The 21198-nt window shown below is 44.7% G+C and overlaps 1 protein-coding gene across 1 annotated transcript; it reads left to right on the plus strand.

Moving 5' to 3' along the window:
- Window positions 1-243: 243 nt before the first annotated feature.
- Window positions 244-8230, plus strand: LOC306918136 (uncharacterized protein; the record flags this gene model as incomplete). The annotated part of the gene is made up of 11 exons (XM_079531017.1): window positions 244-560; window positions 752-1121; window positions 1274-1399; window positions 2447-2806; window positions 2940-3130; window positions 3246-3585; window positions 3964-4588; window positions 4704-4892; window positions 5187-5668; window positions 5803-7214; window positions 8134-8230. 11 exons carry the CDS (start codon window positions 244-246, stop codon window positions 8228-8230), a joined length of 4509 nt encoding a protein of 1502 aa, XP_079387143.1.
- Between the last annotated feature and the right edge of the window lie 12968 nt (window positions 8231-21198).

The following is a 21198-nucleotide window of genomic DNA, read 5'->3' on the forward strand; positions in this document are numbered from 1 at the left end:
AAGAGCATTTCATTTTATTTTTGGTTTAAAAATGATTGTAAGTTAAGCACGCACTGGAACAGGAACAGCACACTTGTATTTCATGTAGTGTATTTCATTGTGTGTGTGTGTGTGTGTGTGTGTGTGTGTGTGTGTGTGTGTGTGTGTGTGTGTGTGTGTGTGTGTGTGTGTGTGTGTGTGTGTGTGTGTGTGTGTGTGTGTGTGTGTGTGTGTGTGAGAGATTGCAGGTCACAGTCTCGCATCATGTCAATGCCAGTCATCCGGGTGGTGAACAGCAATGTTCAACCTTTGAGTCGCCAAGAGGCCATTTTACAACCTTCAAAGGACTGCCAGCAGTACAGCTGGAAGCTGAACAACCCAGCATCCTTTCCCAAACCTCCACCAGAGCTGCTGCTGGAGTCCACAGCCATCCCATATGCTGTGCAACGTCTACAGGCTGAAGGCATCACAGCACCCACGCGCCTGCAATGCCTGGGGAAGATGGTGCATCAAGTTGGAAAGCAGTACATGCACGCCTCCTTCCACTGGCTTGTTGAGAACGACGTGGGATACATTCAGTTGTGAGTGTACATTGTATTTCAACTACAAATAAGTGTTTAATGTCTTTCAAATTAGATTGGTTCTAGATACAATTATATGTATGGTTATCATCTTCTCTATATAAATGTCTATGCAAAGGTAACAATAACACAGCAATAATGCAATTAGTTATTAATGTAATCGTTACATATTTTTTACACTGTGTTTACAGTTTTTTGGACAAGCACGTGATAGAAACCAAAGCAGGCCCAAAGCCAAACATACACCTGAGGTGGATCAAGGACTATCTGCTAGAATACGCAGAAGGCTTCCCACAGGTGGCAAACACCCTTCATCACAATGTTGACAGGTGCATCTATGGCCAGAAAGGTTTCGAGGCCGCAACATTCTCCGAAATGTGGAACTTGTACAGGCTGCACACAACACACAAAGACAGGCCAGAGGACTACAGTAAGGATGAGAAGGCCAGAAGCGGTCAGGCGTTCCTCTCTGTACAGCGGTGGTTGAATACCAGGCTTAACAGCATCACCAGCAAACAGATGAAGAGGTTCCGACAATATATCTATGGCAAGATCAAGGAAGTAAGTCGCACACACAACAGATTTGCAGTGACTCAAGATATAATGTGTTATGTCAAGTATAATATACAAGTATCTAGTCCAGATGTTAACAATGACTTTGTTATTTAGGAACACAACCCCCCTCCTCCACCTGCCCACTCTTCATCAACCAGTTCCCAGGCACCTGCCTCCTCAGCTACCAGACCCCGGCAGCCACCTGCATCTACCAGATCCCAGCCACCTGTCTCCTCTGCCTCGACCTCAACAAGGTCACGGCCGCCAGATCCTGCATGTTCAGTGTCAGAACCCGCATGGATGATGGACGATGACTTGTTTCTGTCTATCGATTTACCAGAGGAAGGTAAATGCACGCAATAAGAAAAGTAATATAGTATAGGCCTATACTTAACCCATTTAGACTTGAGGTTGATTCTAAAAAAATGTCTTAACATGACAGTTTTCTGAATGTTTTCCTATGTCAGTGGTTCTCAACCTTTTTCATGTCAAGGACCCCCAGAATTATCTGTAATTGGCCGCCGACCCCCATCTGAAAATATGTTGTTCCAGGGACCCGATTTTTTTCAAAAATAGCAGATCTACAAGCTTGTAGCGCGACACTCAGTACCGCGCTATGAGCTTGTAGATCTGCTATTTTTCAATAGCTAAAGTATAACATAATCCTTAAAACACCAAAAGGGGTTCCCGTCATGAATGTGTTAATATAGTATAGTAGTACACCTATATATGTTTTGCATTATGCGCTTCATGTTCAGCTTATTGATGAAATATCAAAACTTTTCTCTCCTATGCCATCCACAGCTACAGTGTCCGTCATCACAGCCTTCTCGGCAGCGTCACTACCTCCTGCCACCTGTACGGCAACAAGATCACAGCCACCTGCCTCATCAACCCCACAGCCACCTGCCTCCTCTTCCTCAACCACACGCACACAGCCACCTGCCTCCTCTTCCTCAACCACACGCACACAGCCACCTGCATCCTCTTCCTCAACCACACGCACACAGCCACCTGCCTCCTCTTCCTCAACCACACGCACACAGCCACCTGCCTCCTCTTCCTCAACCACACGCACACAGCCACCTGCCTCCTCTTCCTCAACCACACGCACACAGCCACCTGCCTCATCAACCCCACTGCCACCTGCCTCCTCTTCCTCGGCCACGCCACAGCCACCGGCCTCCTCATTGCTCACCTTACCCCTCGACTCCCCTGTAAGTAATAATCACAATTTTTGTATAAATGAGAATATATTTTATACTACATGCGTTTATGTGTCTGGACTTTATTTCATACTACATGCGTTTATGTTTGGACTTGTTTTTCAGGTTGAGCTGGAGGGGTGGGTGCGGACGTGGGAAGGAGAAGGCGGCATCCCAACTGCTGACATCACGTGGCTAAAGGAGGATGAAGAAAGAGGCCTGTTTAAGCCCATGGAGTTCTATGTGGACCAGAAAGGTCATACCAAAAGGCGGCGCTTACTTAAGCGAGACCGAATGTGGTTCTACCCTCCAGAACCCCCGGGATTTGTGAACGACATTCCCATTCCGGATGTCTTCTTCAGGAGCCGAATGTTTCTGTGGCGGCCTGTAGGTGTGTGGAAGTGTACCTTAAAGTGTCCTCGGGGTGACTCATGTGAGGGCAAAGGGAAGGAGAAGGGCCTTACAAGACATGGCTACCATACCAGGGTATGTGTTGTTGTTGTTTTGTGAATGAAATGTCACTGACAACTGATGAAAATACACAATGTTAAACTTTAATAAAACAAAATAATACAAGATGCTATATTTGTACACAACTTTATTTTTTTTTATATTGCAGGTACGTCACATCTGCGATGTGTCTGGCTGGTACAGCATGACGACAGAGGTTTTGTGCTGTCCACCATGTCATAAAGTAGCTAGGAAAGATGGTGGCCAAGGCCAATCTCGTTGGCTGGCGTGGGACGATGCAATCCTCTCCCAACTCAGTGCGGCTCACCAAGCCCAGTTTCCCGCTGTCCTGACCGCAAAGTAAGTATTCTGTCTGTGGTGGAGCTAGGGTGAGACAAACTTCCCAAATATGTCAGCATGCTTTAATGTAATGTAATGCTTTAATCATATTTATGTATTGATTGTATTATCACAGACGCGGTGTGGACAAGAACGTGGTGCGTCTACTACGGGACCGCACTGAGGGAAACACCATGGCGAAGGTGTGGCGACAGGTCGAAGAGAACCATGCAGAGGACTACCTGCAGAGAAAGGATCTGTACACCACACTCCTCATTGATATAGCGAGACCAGGCACCATTGTGACTGCATTCGGAGGCCGCACCTTCACAGCTCCACCTCCGCAGAGAGATGTGCCCTCTGCTCGGCTGCTTCGACATGCCTTCCTCCTAGAAGAAGCCGAACACGTCCAGGACTACAGGAACCAGATCCTCTCCACCTTTGGGACGTTCCTGAAATATGACTCCACCAAGAAGGTGTGTACAACATTTTACTTTGCAATCATCTATTTAGTTTTATTTTTGTGCTGACTTCATTACGGAAACTCCTCTTTTTTGTTTTAAGCATTGTCTTCTACTTTAGCTATTGAACAATAGCAGATCTACAAGCTCATAGCGCGGTGCCAAGCTACAAGCTTTTTAAAAATCTTCAAAATGTGGCGCACATCTTTGATTACATATTCTTTCAGCGCAGACATGTTTCACTCAAATCAATTCAAATGGGGGTTTACAGACAATTACATATATTGTTGGGGGTCCCGACTCTGAAAAGGTTTGAGAACGCCTGACATAGAAACATCAGGTCTATTCTTAATGGGTTAAAACATTTATTCACGTGTTATGAACATATTCCAGGTGGTGAAGAAGATGTCGGGCGAGGGCAAGGGCACAGCTGAGTGGTTCACCAGCATTGGCAACGAGTACTCTCAGCTGCTCACCTTCGTACTGACCCACGAAGAGTCCTACGTGGCGGTCAGGTCTATGACTGAGGGGCTCATAGACAGGTTCGAGCAGGCCAATCAGCCCGTGCCCAAGATCCTATACGTCGATCGGGGGTGTTGCCGAGAAAGTGGTCCGACGACTACGGAAAAGTTGTTCCAGCCCTGGGTGGACCAAGGCATGGTGATTCGTCTGGACATCTTCCACTGGCACCATCGCTTTGACGCGGCTGTGCGCACAGAGAGTCACTGCAAATACATCGCCTTCAAGTCCGCCTTGGCAGGTGCAGTCCTGGCGTACAACCGGGCAGATCTGGACCTCCTCATCAAGGCAGCAAGAGCCAAGGACCCTGCGGCTCTGGCCTCTCTGACGGATGCGGACATGCTCAGACTCCACATCAGCAAGTACCATCTCAGACATCATGTGCGGAGAGTTACGCTGGGTGCTCAGGACTCCTTCAACTATGTGCAGGCAGCCATCGAGGAGTTTAAGGGTCCTGCTGGTCTGAATGAGAAAGGTGTCAGCCTGTTCACATCAGCAGGTAAAAGATATTAACAGTTACTGTTGCTATTTAGATATTGCTTTATTTGTCATGTGCTGTTACTACCTATATATTGCTGTCCATCTCATAGTTGTGCTTAATTGTTTATTCACAGAAGCCATAGATGAGGAGTGGGCAACACATCAGCGTCACCTGGAATGCTTCCAGGACCCTCCAGGCATGCCCATGTATAGGGTGTCTAACACCACAAAGATCAATGGTGTCGATGTCCCCTTCTACAAGTGCGTGCGTGGCAGCAACAGCCTGGAAGGCTTTCACAAATTCCTGCCACACATGATTCCAGGTATTGCTGCTTTGTCAAAACATTTCATTGTGTATTACTGTAATCTTCAAGGTGTGTACATCACTGTTGTATAGGGTTGCTGTGGGGTGGAAACCTTTTGTCCAAAACTGTTACATTTCAGGATTTAAATACAGCAAAAAATGACGATCTACAAGCTCAAAAGGCATCCCAAAGCCTTTTCAGCTTGTAGATCAGCTATTTTTGGTAGACACTGCAGTATGATGCATTTCTGCATTAAAGCAAAAACATAAATAGTTAACATTTTGGCCACAAATATATTTCTGTGTCTTACAGGTCCTCACTGTGCAGCACGACCGTATCAGGTTTACCTGATCAGCGGGGTCGCTCGGTGGAATGCGGACCGAAGTGCAGACGCTGTGTATGGTGGGAAGGGCCGTCGCTACCGGACCTACTCCGCACCACTCATTGACCGGCTGAACACACGCTGCCAGCAGCTGTTTGGGGAGACAGTGGAGGAGAACTTCAGGCGACCGACCAGTGTGAGGTCCAACGAGTTGATCGGGCTGGAGTACCTGTTCAGCCAGAGCACAGGGGAAGAGGAAGCTCGGTGCCAAGTCACGCCAGACATCCTCCGAAATGAAGCCGCTGAGGATGAGGATGAGGTGCTGCAGCCTGGTCGCTCCGACCCGGAAGACGAGGCCTACGAGAGTGGTGCGGAGGACAGTGACACTGCGGTTGATGTCGCCACTGCGGTTGACGTCGACCACATTGTTCCTGTCTCAAATGACACATCCACAGAGCATCCTCCGGCCCTTGTAAGTACTTAGATTACATGTCAAGATCTGTGCTTTTTGCGTTTGCTATTTCTGCATTATATTTGTGTCAAAACAAACAACCTACAGTATATATATAATATACATTTCATTATTGTTATTGTCTTTGACAACAGGAGGACGCCTGCAGCATAAACCCACTGCCCGGGTTCCAAGAGCTCGAACGTTTCTGCTCTCTGCTGGTGGACTACAGCCTCAGCACCAGACCAAGGATAAGCATCACAACTGAAGAGAGGACCGACATTCTGCAGGCATGGAACCAGGTGGCAGAACACGACAAGCACCCGCAGAAGTTTCACCTGCTGTACGTGAGACACTGGGGCAACACTCTGTACTGCCGCAGCAAAAGGGACGACCCTGCTGAAGCTGCGCTGGTACAGAACATAAAGATGTCGAAGCGGTACGCTCCAGCTGCGAATGTGGAGCAGTGCAGTGCAGAGAACAACCGCCTAATGTACACTCTGGTGAAACTTCTCTGGTTGACTATACCTGCCAGCGCCAGCCCAGAGAAGTCCATGATCCTCAAGGCCTACGCCAGGATCCACCAGCTAGTCTGCGTGGACGATCCCATCCTCAGGAGTGCTTCCGTTCCTATCCGGAAAATAAACGCCAAAACAATTAAGGACTTCATACTTCGCCACGAGAACTTGGCAAATTACCACTCCACCAGAAGACCGGCAAGCATGTCAAAGGTCCAGTCCATCTCCAACCAGGACATCGCTCCAGCACCACTACAGCCGCCTATCATCGCTCAACCTGACTACCCGCAGATAGAGTACAGTCACACCCCCAGCACGGCAGGCACAAAAACATTGAAGGAGAGAAGGAGCATAGTGGTGCCAGCTGCAGTGCACACCCTTCCTCCTGTTCCTCCCAACCAACCTCTTCCTCAAACCGCTGTTCCTCCACCTCTGCACCCCCCCCCTCTGCCAACCCCTCCTCTGCCCACTGCACCTCTACCCACCCCTCCTCCCCCTCTGCCAACTCAGCTTCTACCCACCCCTCCTCCCCCTCTGCCAACTCAGCTTCTGCCCACCCCTCCTCTGCCCACTGCACCTCTACCCACCCCTCCTCCCCCTCTGCCAACTCAGCTTCTACCCACCCCTCCTCCCCCTCTGCCAACTCAGCTTCTGCCCACCCCTCCTCTGCCCACTGCACCTCTACCCACCCCTCCTCCCCCTCTGCCAACTCAGCTTCTACCCACCCCTCCTCCCCCTCTGCCAACTCAGCTTCTGCCCACCCCTCCTCTGCCCACTGCACTTCTACCCACCCCTCTGCCCACCCCTGGTCTCCCCACCCCGGCCACCCCTGGTCCCTCCACCCCTGGTCCCTCCGCCCCTCCTCCTCCCCATCCTCCTTCCAGCCAGGTTCCTCCTCTGTCCTACAGGGACCCCCTGTGGGCCAGGTCCACAGCGTACAAGAGGAAGCAAAGGGAAGACACTTCAGCCCTGGAAACTAAAGTGTCACGGGTGAAGAATGTGCCTACATGCGGGCTGTGTGGGGAATCCTTGCAGTCGCATATAAAAAGGTACAAAAAAAAGGCATTCTGTACAAAGAAGAACATGTCGTCATCACAGGGACTGGACAACAGAGTGTATGACAGTTATGACCACTTCAAGTCTGTTGTTGATGGGCTGCCATAGCTCTTATCATCGTACATCATCATGACGTAACGATTTGCTGCTCAGACAAAAAATTGTCAATTGTATATATTGTATATATTGTTTTTGTTTTTAATAATACAAATTGTTATTATTGAATGTACATATGACACTATTTTTAATTGTATTTGTTTGCTCTTTTTGCACTGTTTTTATTCTGTATTTGCATGTTTGATGGTTTGTACACTGCAGCACTGTCTGTAGGAAGGCAAAAAAAGAAAAGAAAAAAGTTATGTTCACAAAATGTAACAATAAAATTACAACCTTCAACTTACAACAATCTCTTATGTCATTTATTGATCGCACACTGACTGACTAGACTGCTATATAACTCTTGTGTGTCCAAAACCAAATAAAACATTGTTCCTGATTATCAATTACACATATTGTAAATAGCTGTCACTTTTGCTGTAAGGTACAAGCAAAATATTCAAATGAGCACATCAGTCTCTATAAAGTAATTATTGGAAAATTATCATTGTATGATATGGGTTAGTGAGAAATATTGCATACTGTAAACAGTACAGTATGTCCTCACTGGAATGAAAACGAATAAAAAACATGAATAACTTAATTACATTATGAACGCAATTTCAACAGGTAGGCTACTGCTTGTTGCAAAAAAAAAACTTTCACAGTACGCCTTGCATGAGCCCGGAATCGAACCCAGGATCTCTTGGTCATCCCCAATGCAATGACATAAACAGCCAGTCCGTCTCAGTCGATCCCACCCTCCTGTCATAGCACTGTCCCGCCCTCAAAGTCTCCGGTCAATTCCCCTCATAGACTACCATGCATTCTGGAGTCTCCGTTCGCCCACACCCTCCTGTTCATAGGAATGTCCCCGCCCCCCTCAAAGTCTCCGTTCGGCTGCCCTCATTGACTCCAATGCATTCTGAGTCTCCGTTCGCCCCCTCCCTCCCTTCTTCTCATTATGCACCCTCCCTCTCTCCCTGCTTAGAAGTGTCATGGCAGCCTTGGGTAGACGGAGGAGCTGTGCTGAGAAGAACACAACTGTGCCACGGAATTAATTTACAGGCACTGTGGTGAAATAATTACAGTATCAATGTGCTGGTGGGGTCCCAACAACATCCCGATGTTTATGTTATACAAGTTGTGACGACATTATTTGTACATTTGCCTCACTGCTTTGTATCAACAACACCAGTGTGGACGGGCGGAAGCAGCATCAGCAGGTACTTATTGAAAACAGAAATAAACACAACGCCTCTAAAAACATGTAACATTGCGTGTTTAAATTGCAAGATTGTTTTATTTGCTTATCTTTGACCTTAAGGGACTGATGCTAACGGAATTAGCGCTTTAGCATTGCCACAACAACACAGACAGTAGACCATACAACGTTAATAATAATGTTCCATAGATCATAATCACTGATCACGTACACGCATTACAACCCCCAACTGACTCGAAATTATTTTAAATACATTTAGCTTGGTTTATTATGTAGCAGATTTAGGGAATGAGCTGTTAGCTCCGTTTTTGTGAACTTTATTATCATCATCATAACTACAGTTGTTTGATTTGTTGAAAATATCCGATCTGCAAGCTTGTAGATTGGCTTTTTGGTGAAGGAAGGCTTTAATGTGGCAAAACGCTTGATGCTGTCAATACATGTCTGTCATCCATCTGGGTGTCTGAGTTGTGTAAAGTGCTCAGGGTAACATGTATTATATTCTTTATGCTGAAATGGAGAGATTGACTGTTGCAGCTCTTGTCTGTATCTGAGATTTATATTTATTTACTAGTTCTCTGGGTTCTCACATTTGGCTTTGAGTCTGTGGACTTTAGAGCTGTCTTCATCAGTGTCTAAAGCACTGGTTCCCAAACACTGCGTCTGTTATGGTTGTTTCCTAAATTAGCTTTTATTATTTCAAAACCTTTTCCAAAAAATGAATTAAACCAAAATGCAGTGATTTTTTTTGGCAGTAACTTCATGAATACATAAAAGAAAAAAGCTAAGAAATAAGCTCATTAGGAGTCCAAGTAGTACTAGTGGTTCTCAAATGTTTTATTTGTGAGGACCCCCTCAAGTAGTGAAAACAGCTGATCTACAAGCTCACAACGCCTCGCAAATGTGAGCTTGTAGATCTGCTGTTTTCACTACGTGTATATATATAAAAAACTAAATTAAATACCTCAACTAAACACCCAAGGAACCCAGAGGACTAGGTATTAATTCACATCTCAGATAATAGCTGTTTTTTGTTTCTGAAACAGTCAATCACTCATTTGATTTCTGTAACTCTGACACAAACAGCTGATATCATTTTTTACCCATTTAGACCTGAGGCCGATTATAAAAAAATGTCTTCTAAATCATCATCAAACCCATGTTTCTATGTCAGTGGTGCTAACCCCTTTATGTCCAGGACCCCCAGAATTATCTCTATTTGGCCGTGGACCCCCATCTGAAAATATGTTGTTCCAGGCACCCCCCCAGTTTTCAAAAATAGCAGATCTACAAGCTCGTAGCGTGGCACTCGGTGCCATGATATGAGCTTGTATATCTGCTTGTAGTTTTTAAATGTATATGATGGAAAACATTAAAAGTGGGTTTCAGGTGGGGTAATCTAAACTCAGCATCTTAACACTGTTGAAATAGTGCATTTCATATTTAATGTAAACAAACATACAACAGGACTAAGGTGAGGCAGTCAGCAGGTTACAGCGCTGTAGGGTTTCGAACCCTATATCCAGGCAGAAGCTCGGATAGTACACTACCAGCGCTTTATTTTGCTTTGCAACACCATGTCTGTACTTGCATGTGAATTCAGAAATATAAGATCTACAATATGCTATTAATTAATAATAATCAGTTAACAATGAAGGAAAGCACGCTATTCTTATCATATTTTATACCTTTTCACCCGCAGCGCCTGGAGCATCCACTTGGACACAAGCAAGGGTCTCGTCGGCCGTGGGCGCCTGGACGGGTCGCCTGGAGAACGGTGTCGAGACGCAGAAACATCCAATGACTCCAGGTTTGTGCATCAGCAGATGTTTTACTTTATCACGCAATTAAGGACGTGTCAGCATGGCCTAAACAATCACCGGTAGAAGGTACTTTCAGGTTTCTGAAACGGGGTTCAAGTCCCTGCAGTGATGGAAGGCTTAATGTTTTACACGTGTCCTGCTTGTGTGTTTATTACATGAAATGTTATCACAAGTCAGAATAGTACCCGAATGGACAAAACTAATTGTAATTGCAACATGTGACACTTGGTTCACGGCGTTCTCTTTCACAGTAGGCTTTGCACAATCCCAGGCGCGAACCATGGACCTCTCGTGGATGTCAGATTAAATGAGATGTAAATTGGAACACAGGTATGCACCTCTGGCGACCTTGGACACTCCCATATGCTAATCTGGACACCTTGGCCACTCCCGTATGCTAATCTGGACAACGGAGACCGAGCGGAGGGCGTTGGCCAATCGCTGGGCGGGGCGAAACCACTACTGTACGGCTCGACGTCCTGGACATCCATGAGTCTCACGGTTGAGGTTACTTGGGGAGGGTACTGTGGGAGTACTCATTGGTGTTCACTAACAAGAAAATTGACCCTGGCTTGCTTGCTTGCTTGCTAGATAGATAGATAGATAGATAGATAGATAGATAGATAGATAGATAGATAGATAGATAGATAGATAGATAGATAGATAGATAGATAGATAGATAGATAGATAGATAGATAGATAGATAGATAGATAGATATATCAGTCTGGACATCCATGAGCCACACGGTTGCGCATTGGTGAAACTGTGGGAGTGTCCTCGTTGCTGGAATTCCACTTCCTAAGTTTGCTCCCAATCTTGTCTGCATCGTTTCAATTTCAGTTCCTCCCAATCTTCACTGTATCGTTCCAATTTCAGTTCCTATGATCCCAATCTTCTCTGTATCGTTCCAATTTCACTTCCTATGATCCCAATCTTCACTGTATCGTTCCAATTTCAGTTCCTATGATCCCAATCTTCACTGTATCGTTCCAATTACAGTTCCTATGATCCCAATCTTCTCTGTATCGTTCCAATTTCACTTCCTATGATCCCAATCTTCACTGTATCGTTCCAATTTCAGTTCCTATGATCCCAATCTTCACTGTATCGTTCCAATTGATTGATAGATAGATAGATAGATAGATAGATAGCGATTTATCTATAGATCGATCTATCTATCTCAGTGTGGACATCCAGGGGTCTCACGGCTGAGGTTACCTGGGGAGGGTACTGTGGGAGTCCGCATTGGTGTTCACTAACAAGAAAATTGGCGCCAGATCGACAAAAGGAACGTAAAATTTCAGTTCCTTTTGGTTTGATCCCAATCTTCTCTGTATCGTTCCAATTTCAGTTCCTTTTGGTTTGATTCCAATCTTCTCTGTATCGTTCCAATTTCACTTCCTATTGGTTTGATTCCAATCTCCTCTGTATCGTTCCAATTTCACTTCCTAGGATCCCAATCTTCATGTGTAGCAGAAGCTGACACAGGAGCACCCTGGCTTGACCAAATATATAAGGGTCTCAGTCTGGACATCCATGAGTCTCACGGTTGAGGTTACTTGGGGAGGGTACTGTGGGAGTACTCATTGGTGTTCACTAACAAGAAAATTGACCCTGGCTTGCTTGATTGATTGATTGATTGATAGATAGATAGATAGATAGATAGATAGATAGATAGATAGATAGATAGATAGATAGATAGATAGATAGATAGATAGATAGATAGATATATCAGTCTGGACATCCATGAGCCACACGGTTGCGCATTGGTGAAACTGTGGGAGTGTCCTCGTTGCTGGAATTCCACTTCCTAAGATTGCTCCCAATCTTCTCTGTATCGTTCCAATTTCAGTTCCTCCCAATCTTCACTGAATCGTTCCAATTTCAGTTCCTATGATCCCAATCTTCTCTGTATCGTTCCAATTTCACTTCCTATGATCCCAATCTTCACTATATCGTTCCAATTTCAGTTCCTATGATCCCAATCTTCACTGTATCGTTCCAATTTCAGTTCCTATGATCCCAATCTTCACTGTATCGTTCCATTTACAGTTCCTATGATCCCAATCTTCTCTGTATCGTTCCAATTTCACTTCCTATGATCCCAATCTTCACTGTATCGTTCCAATTTCAGTTCCTATGATCCCAATCTTCACTGTATCGTTCCAATTGATTGATTGATTGATTGATTGATAGATAGATAGATAGATAGATAGATAGATAGATAGATAGATAGATAGATAGATAGATAGATAGATAGATAGATAGATAGATAGATAGATAGCTATATCAGTCTGGACATCCATGAGCCACACGGTTGCGCATTGGTGAAACTGTGGGAGTGTCCTCGTTGCTGGAATTCCACTTCCTAAGTTTGCTCCCAATCTTGTCTGCATCGTTTCAATTTCAGTTCCTCCCAATCTTCACTGTATCGTTCCAATTTCAGTTCATATGATCCCAATCTTCTCTGTATCGTTCCAATTTCACTTCCTATGATCCCAATCTTCACTGTATCGTTCCAATTTCAGTTCCTATGATCCCAATCTTCACTGTATCGTTCCAATTACAGTTCCTATGATCCCAATCTTCTCTGTATCGTTCCAATTTCACTTCCTATGATCCCAATCTTCACTGTATCGTTCCAATTTCAGTTCCTATGATCCCAATCTTCACTGTATCGTTCCAATTGATTGATTGATAGATAGATAGATAGATAGATAGATAGATAGATAGATAGCGATTTATCTATAGATCGATCTATCTATCTCAGTGTGGACATCCAGGGGTCTCACGGCTGAGGTTACCTGGGGAGGGTACTGTGGGAGTCCGCATTGGTGTTCACTAACAAGAAAATTGGCGCCAGATCGACAAAAGGAACGTAACATTTCAGTTCCTTTTGGTTTGATCCCAATCTTCTCTGTATCGTTCCAATTTCAGTTCCTTTTGGTTTGATTCCAATCTTCTCTGTATCGTTCCAATTTCACTTCCTATTGGTTTGATTACAATCTCCTCTGTATCGTTCCAATTTCACTTCCTAGGATCCCAATCTTCATGTGTAGCAGAAGCTGACACAGGAGCACCCTGGCTTGACCAAATATATAAGGGTCTCAGTCTGGACATCCATGAGTCTCACGGTTGAGGTTACTTGGGGAGGGTACTGTGGGAGTACTCATTGGTGTTCACTAACAAGAAAATTGACCCTGGCTTGCTTGCTTGCCAGACAGACAGACAGACAGACAGACAGACAGACAGACAGACAGACAGATAGATAGCTATATCAGTCTGGACATCCATGAGCCACACGGTTGCGCATTGGTGAAACTGTGGGAGTGTCCTCGTTGCTGGAATTCCACTTCCTAAGTTTGCTCCCAATCTTCTCTGTATCGTTCCAATTTCAGTTCCTATGATCCCAATCTTCTCTGTATCGTTCCAATTTCACTTCCTATGATCCCAATCTTCACTGTATCATTCCAATTTCAGTTCCTATGATCCCAATCTTCACTGTATCGTTCCAATTTCAGTTCCTATGATCCCAATCTTCACTGTATCGTTCCAATTACAGTTCCTATGATCCCAATCTTCTCTGTATCGTTCCAATTTCACTTCCTATGATCCCAATCTTCACTGTATCGTTCCAATTTCAGTTCCTATGATCCCAATCTTCACTGTATCGTTCCAATTGATTGATTGATAGATAGATAGATAGATAGATAGATAGATAGATAGATAGCGATTTATCTATAGATCGATCTATCTATCTCAGTGTGGACATCCAGGGGTCTCACGGCTGAGGTTACCTGGGGAGGGTACTGTGGGAGTCCGCATTGGTGTTCACTAACAAGAAAATTGGCGCCAGATCGACAAAAGGAACGTAAAATTTCAGTTCCTTTTGGTTTGATCCCAATCTTCTCTGTATCGTTCCAATTTCAGTTCCTTTTGGTTTGATTCCAATCTTCTCTGTATCGTTCCAATTTCACTTCCTATTGGTTTGATTACAATCTCCTCTGTATCGTTCCAATTTCACTTCCTAGGATCCCAATCTTCATGTGTAGCAGAAGCTGACACAGGAGCACCCTGGCTTGACCAAATATATAAGGGTCTCAGTCTGGACATCCATGAGTCTCACGGTTGAGGTTACTTGGGGAGGGTACTGTGGGAGTACTCATTGGTGTTCACTAACAAGAAAATTGACCCTGGCTTGCTTGCTTGATTGATAGATAGATAGATAGATAGATAGATAGATAGATAGATAGATAGATAGATAGATAGATAGATAGATAGATAGATAGATAGATAGATAGATAGCGATTTATCTATAGATCGATCTATCTATCTCAGTGTGGACATCCAGGGGTCTCACGGCTGAGGTTACCTGGGGAGGGTACTGTGGGAGTCCGCATTGGTGTTCACTAACAAGAAAATTGGCGCCAGATCGACAAAAGGAACGTAAAATTTCAGTTCCTTTTGGTTTGATCCCAATCTTCTCTGTATCGTTCCAATTTCAGTTCCTTTTGGTTTGATTCCAATCTTCTCTGTATCGTTCCAATTTCACTTCCTATTGGTTTGATTACAATCTCCTCTGTATCGTTCCAATTTCACTTCCTAGGATCCCAATCTTCATGTGTAGCAGAAGCTGACACAGGAGCACCCTGGCTTGACCAAATATATAAGGGTCTCAGTCTGGACATCCATGAGTCTCACGGTTGAGGTTACTTGGGGAGGGTAATGTGGGAGTACTCATTGGTGTTCACTAACAAGAAAATTGACCCTGGCTTGCTTGCCAGACAGACAGACAGACAGACAGACAGACAGATAGATAGCTATATCAGTCTGGACATCCATGAGCCACACGGTTGCGCATTGGTGAAACTGTGGGAGTGTCCTCGTTGCTGGAATTCCACTTCCTAGTTTGCTCCCAATCTTCTCTGTATCGTTCCAATTTCAGTTCCTCCCAATCTTCACTGTATCGTTCCAATTTCAGTTCCTATGATCCCAATCTTCTCTGTATCGTTCCAATTTCACTTCCTATGATCCCAATCTTCACTGTATCGTTCCAATTTCAGTTCCTATGATCCCAATCTTCACTGTATCGTTCCAATTACAGTTCCTATGATCCCAATCTTCTCTGTATCGTTCCAATTTCACTTCCTATGATCCCAATCTTCACTGTATCGTTCCAATTTCAGTTCCTATGATCCCAATCTTCACTGTATCGTTCCAATTGATTGATTGATAGATAGATAGATAGATAGATAGATAGATAGATAGATAGCGATTTATCTATAGATCGATCTATCTATCTCAGTGTGGACATCCAGGGGTCTCACGGCTGAGGTTACCTGGGGAGGGTACTGTGGGAGTCCGCATTGGTGTTCACTAACAAGAAAATTGGCGCCAGATCGACAAAAGGAACGTAACATTTCAGTTCCTTTTGGTTTGATCCCAATCTTCTCTGTATCGTTCCAATTTCAGTTCCTTTTGGTTTGATTCCAATCTTCTCTGTATCGTTCCAATTTCACTTCCTATTGGTTTGATTACAATCTCCTCTGTATCGTTCCAATTTCACTTCCTAGGATCCCAATCTTCATGTGTAGCAGAAGCTGACACAGGAGCACCCTGGCTTGACCAAATATATAAGGGTCTCAGTCTGGACATCCATGAGTCTCACGGTTGAGGTTACTTGGGGAGGGTACTGTGGGAGTACTCATTGGTGTTCACTAACAAGAAAATTGACCCTGGCTTGCTTGCTTGCCAGACAGACAGACAGACAGACAGACAGACAGACAGACAGACAGACAGACAGACAGACAGATAGATAGCTATATCAGTCTGGACATCCATGAGCCACACGGTTGCGCATTGGTGAAACTGTGGGAGTGTCCTCGTTGCTGGAATTCCACTTCCTAAGTTTGCTCCCAATCTTCTCTGTATCGTTCCAATTTCAGTTCCTATGATCCCAATCTTCTCTGTATCGTTCCAATTTCACTTCCTATGATCCCAATCTTCACTGTATCATTCCAATTTCAGTTCCTATGATCCCAATCTTCACTGTATCGTTCCAATTTCAGTTCCTATGATCCCAATCTTCACTGTATCGTTCCAATTACAGTTCCTATGATCCCAATCTTCTCTGTATCGTTCCAATTTCACTTCCTATGATCCCAATCTTCACTGTATCGTTCCAATTTCAGTTCCTATGATCCCAATCTTCACTGTATCGTTCCAATTGATTGATTGATAGATAGATAGATAGATAGATAGATAGATAGATAGCGATTTATCTATAGATCGATCTATCTATCTCAGTGTGGACATCCAGGGGTCTCACGGCTGAGGTTACCTGGGGAGGGTACTGTGGGAGTCCGCATTGGTGTTCACTAACAAGAAAATTGGCGCCAGATCGACAAAAGGAACGTAAAATTTCAGTTCCTTTTGGTTTGATCCCAATCTTCTCTGTATCGTTCCAATTTCAGTTCCTTTTGGTTTGATTCCAATCTTCTCTGTATCGTTCCAATTTCACTTCCTATTGGTTTGATTACAATCTCCTCTGTATCGTTCCAATTTCACTTCCTAGGATCCCAATCTTCATGTGTAGCAGAAGCTGACACAGGAGCATCCTGGCTTGACCAAATATATAAGGGTCTCAGTCTGGACATCCATGAGTCTCACGGTTGAGGTTACTTGGGGAGGGTACTGTGGGAGTACTCATTGGTGTTCACTAACAAGAAAATTGACCCTGGCTTGCTTGCTTGATTGATAGATAGATAGATAGATAGATAGATAGATAGATAGATAGATAGATAGATAGATAGATAGATAGATAGATAGATAGATAGATAGATAGATAGATAGCGATTTATCTATAGATCGATCTATCTATCTCAGTGTGGACATCCAGGGGTCTCACGGCTGAGGTTACCTGGGGAGGGTACTGTGGGAGTCCGCATTGGTGTTCACTAACAAGAAAATTGGCGCCAGATCGACAAAAGGAACGTAAAATTTCAGTTCCTTTTGGTTTGATCCCAATCTTCTCTGTATCGTTCCAATTTCAGTTCCTTTTGGTTTGATTCCAATCTTCTCTGTATCGTTCCAATTTCACTTCCTATTGGTTTGATTACAATCTCCTCTGTATCGTTCCAATTTCACTTCCTAGGATCCCAATCTTCATGTGTAGCAGAAGCTGACACAGGAGCACCCTGGCTTGACCAAATATATAAGGGTCTCAGTCTGGACATCCATGAGTCTCACGGTTGAGGTTACTTGGGGAGGGTAATGTGGGAGTACTCATTGGTGTTCACTAACAAGAAAATTGACCCTGGCTTGCTTGCCAGACAGACAGACAGACAGACAGACAGACAGACAGATAGATAGCTATATCAGTCTGGACATCCATGAGCCACACGGTTGCGCATTGGTGAAACTGTGGGAGTGTCCTCGTTGCTGGAATTCCACTTCCTAGTTTGCTCCCAATCTTCTCTGTATCGTTCCAATTTCAGTTCCTCCCAATCTTCACTGTATCGTTCCAATTTCAGTTCCTATGATCCCAATCTTCTCTGTATCGTTCCAATTTCACTTCCTATGATCCCAATCTTCACTGTATCGTTCCAATTTCAGTTCCTATGATCCCAATCTTCACTGTATCGTTCCAATTTCAGTTCCTATGATCCCAATCTTCACTGTATCGTTCCAATTACAGTTCCTATGATCCCAATCTTCTCTGTATCGTTCCAATTTCACTTCCTATGATCCCAATCTTCACTGTATCGTTCCAATTTCAGTTCCTATGATCCCAATCTTCACTGTATCGTTCCAATTGATTGATTGATAGATAGATAGATAGATAGATAGATAGCGATTTATCTATAGATCGATCTATCTATCTCAGTGTGGACATCCAGGGGTCTCACGGCTGAGGTTACCTGGGGAGGGTACTGTGGGAGTCCGCATTGGTGTTCACTAACAAGAAAATTGGCGCCAGATCGACAAAAGGAACGTAAAATTTCAGTTCCTTTTGGTTTGATCCCAATCTTCTCTGTATCGTTCCAATTTCAGTTCCTTTTGGTTTGATTCCAATCTTCTCTGTATCGTTCCAATTTCACTTCCTCCCAATCTTCACTGAATCGTTCCAATTTCAGTTCCTATGATCCCAATCTTCTCTGTATCGTTCCAATTTCACTTCCTATGATCCCAATCTTCACTATATCGTTCCAATTTCAGTTCCTATGATCCCAATCTTCACTGTATCGTTCCAATTTCAGTTCCTATGATCCCAATCTTCACTGTATCGTTCCATTTACAGTTCCTATGATCCCAATCTTCTCTGTATCGTTCCAATTTCACTTCCTATGATCCCAATCTTCACTGTATCGTTCCAATTTCAGTTCCTATGATCCCAATCTTCACTGTATCGTTCCAATTGATTGATTGATAGATAGATAGATAGATAGATAGCTATATCAGTCTGGACATCCATGAGCCACACGGTTGCGCATTGGTGAAACTGTGGGAGTGTCCTCGTTGCTGGAATTCCACTTCCTAAGTTTGCTCCCAATCTTGTCTGCATCGTTTCAATTTCAGTTCCTCCCAATCTTCGCTGTATCGTTCCAATTTCAGTTCCTATGATCCCAATCTTCTCTGTATCGTTCCAATTTCACTTCCTATGATCCCAATCTTCACTGTATCGTTCCAATTTCAGTTCCTATGATCCCAATCTTCACTGTATCGTTCCAATTGATTGATTGATAGATAGATAGATAGATAGATAGATAGCGATTTATCTATAGATCGATCTATCTATCTCAGTGTGGACATCCAGGGGTCTCACGGCTGAGGTTACCTGGGGAGGGTACTGTGGGAGTCCGCATTGGTGTTCACTAACAAGAAAATTGGCGCCAGATCGACAAAAGGAACGTAAAATTTCCGTTCCTTTTGGTTTGATCCCAATCTTCTCTGTATCGTTCCAATTTCAGTTCCTTTTGGTTTGATTCCAATCTTCTCTGTATCGTTCCAATTTCACTTCCTATTGGTTTGATTCCAATCTCCTCTGTATCGTTCCAATTTCACTTCCTAGGATCCCAATCTTCATGTGTAGCAGAAGCTGACACAGGAGCACCCTGGCTTGACCAAATATATAAGGGTCTCAGTCTGGACATCCATGAGTCTCACGGTTGAGGTTACTTGGGGAGGGGCCGGCCTGCCTGCCTGCCTGCCTGCCTGCCTGCCTGCCTGCCTGCCTGCCTGCCTGCCTGCCTGCCTGCCTGCCTGCCTGCCTGCCTGCCTGCCTGCCTGCCTGCCTGCCTGCCTGCCTGCCTGCCTGCCTGCCTGCCTGCCTGCCTGCCTGCCTGCCTGCCTGCCTGCCTGCCTGCCTGCCTGCCTGCCTGCCTGCCTGCCTGCCTGCCTGCCTGCCTGCCTGCCTGCCTGCCTGCCTGCCTGCCTGCCTGCCTGCCTGCCTGCCTGCCTGCCTGCCTGCCTGCCTGCCTGCCTGCCTGCCTGCCTGCCTGCCTGCCTGCCTGCCTGCCTGCCTGCCTGCCTGCCTGCCTGCCTGCCTGCCTGCCTGCCTGCCTGCCTGCCTGCCTGCCTGCCTGCCTGCCTGCCAGACAGACAGACAGACAGACAGACAGACAGACAGACAGACAGACAGACAGACAGACAGACAGACAGACAGACAGACAGACAGATAGCTATATCAGTCTGGACATCCATGAGCCACACGGTTGCGCATTGGTGAAACTGTGGGAGTGTCCTCGTTGCTGGAATTCCACTTCCTAAGTTTGCTCCCAATCTTCTCTGTATCGTTCCAATTTCAGTTCCTCCCAATCTTCTCTGTATCGTTCCAATTTCACTTCCTATGATCCCAATCTTCACTGTATCGTTCCAATTTCAGTTCCTATGATCCCAATCTTCACTGTATCGTTCCAATTTCAGTTCCTATGATCCCAATCTTCACTGTATCGTTCCAATCTGTATCGTTCCAACTGTATCGTTCCAATTTCAGTTCCTATGATCCCAATCTTCTCTGTATCGTTCCAATCTGTATCGTTCCAACTGTATCGTTCCAACTGTATCGTTCCAATTTCAGTTCCTATGATCCCAATCTTCTCTGTATCGTTCCAATCTGTATCGTTCCAATCTGTATCGTTCCAACTGTATCGTTCCAATTTCAGTTCCTATGATCCCAATCTTCACTGTATCGTTCCAATTTCAGTTCCTATGATCCCAATATTCTCTGTATCGTTCCAATTTGACCACCGTTTGACTCCCAAAAAGGAAATAAGCTAACCCTCCCTCAAAATGGTTAAAAATACGGAACGCTTCACGAATTTGCGTGTCATCCTTGCGCCTACTGGCCCCGGATCTTCTCTGTTTCAATGTTTCAACTGTTTCAACTTTGTTTCAACCTTGAAACAAATTCTAGGCCCACCGATTGGACTTGCCCGGATCGCGCGGTCTCCCATTGGCCTGTTTCAACCCCCTTGTCCCGCCCCTCTCTTCTCTTCTCATTTCTGCATGGCGGACATTGCTCCCCAGTGCAGTGCCCACACACACAGACAGACAGTGGAGGAATTATTCGTTTGTAATTTATTTTATAAAATATTAGCAACATAATTAGTGTCTTTGTGGTTCTCCTTAGGCACCAATAAGGACCCGAAAATTAATTTGGAACGTTTTCTGATTTATTTGGCATACTTTTTGGACGTCATCTTCTATGTATCGTTCCAATGTGGGCTGCTGTATCGTTCCAATTTGGGAGAAGACAGGTAAGATTATTTAATCACATATCATTACTCAGTGCACCATAACAGTGAATTAAATCGTGTTTTATCCGCTTAGGG

The sequence above is a fragment of the Electrona antarctica genome, assembly GCF_951216825.1.
Source record: "Electrona antarctica genome assembly, contig: scaffold_126, whole genome shotgun sequence".
NCBI classification, from domain to species: domain Eukaryota; kingdom Metazoa; phylum Chordata; class Actinopteri; order Myctophiformes; family Myctophidae; genus Electrona; species Electrona antarctica.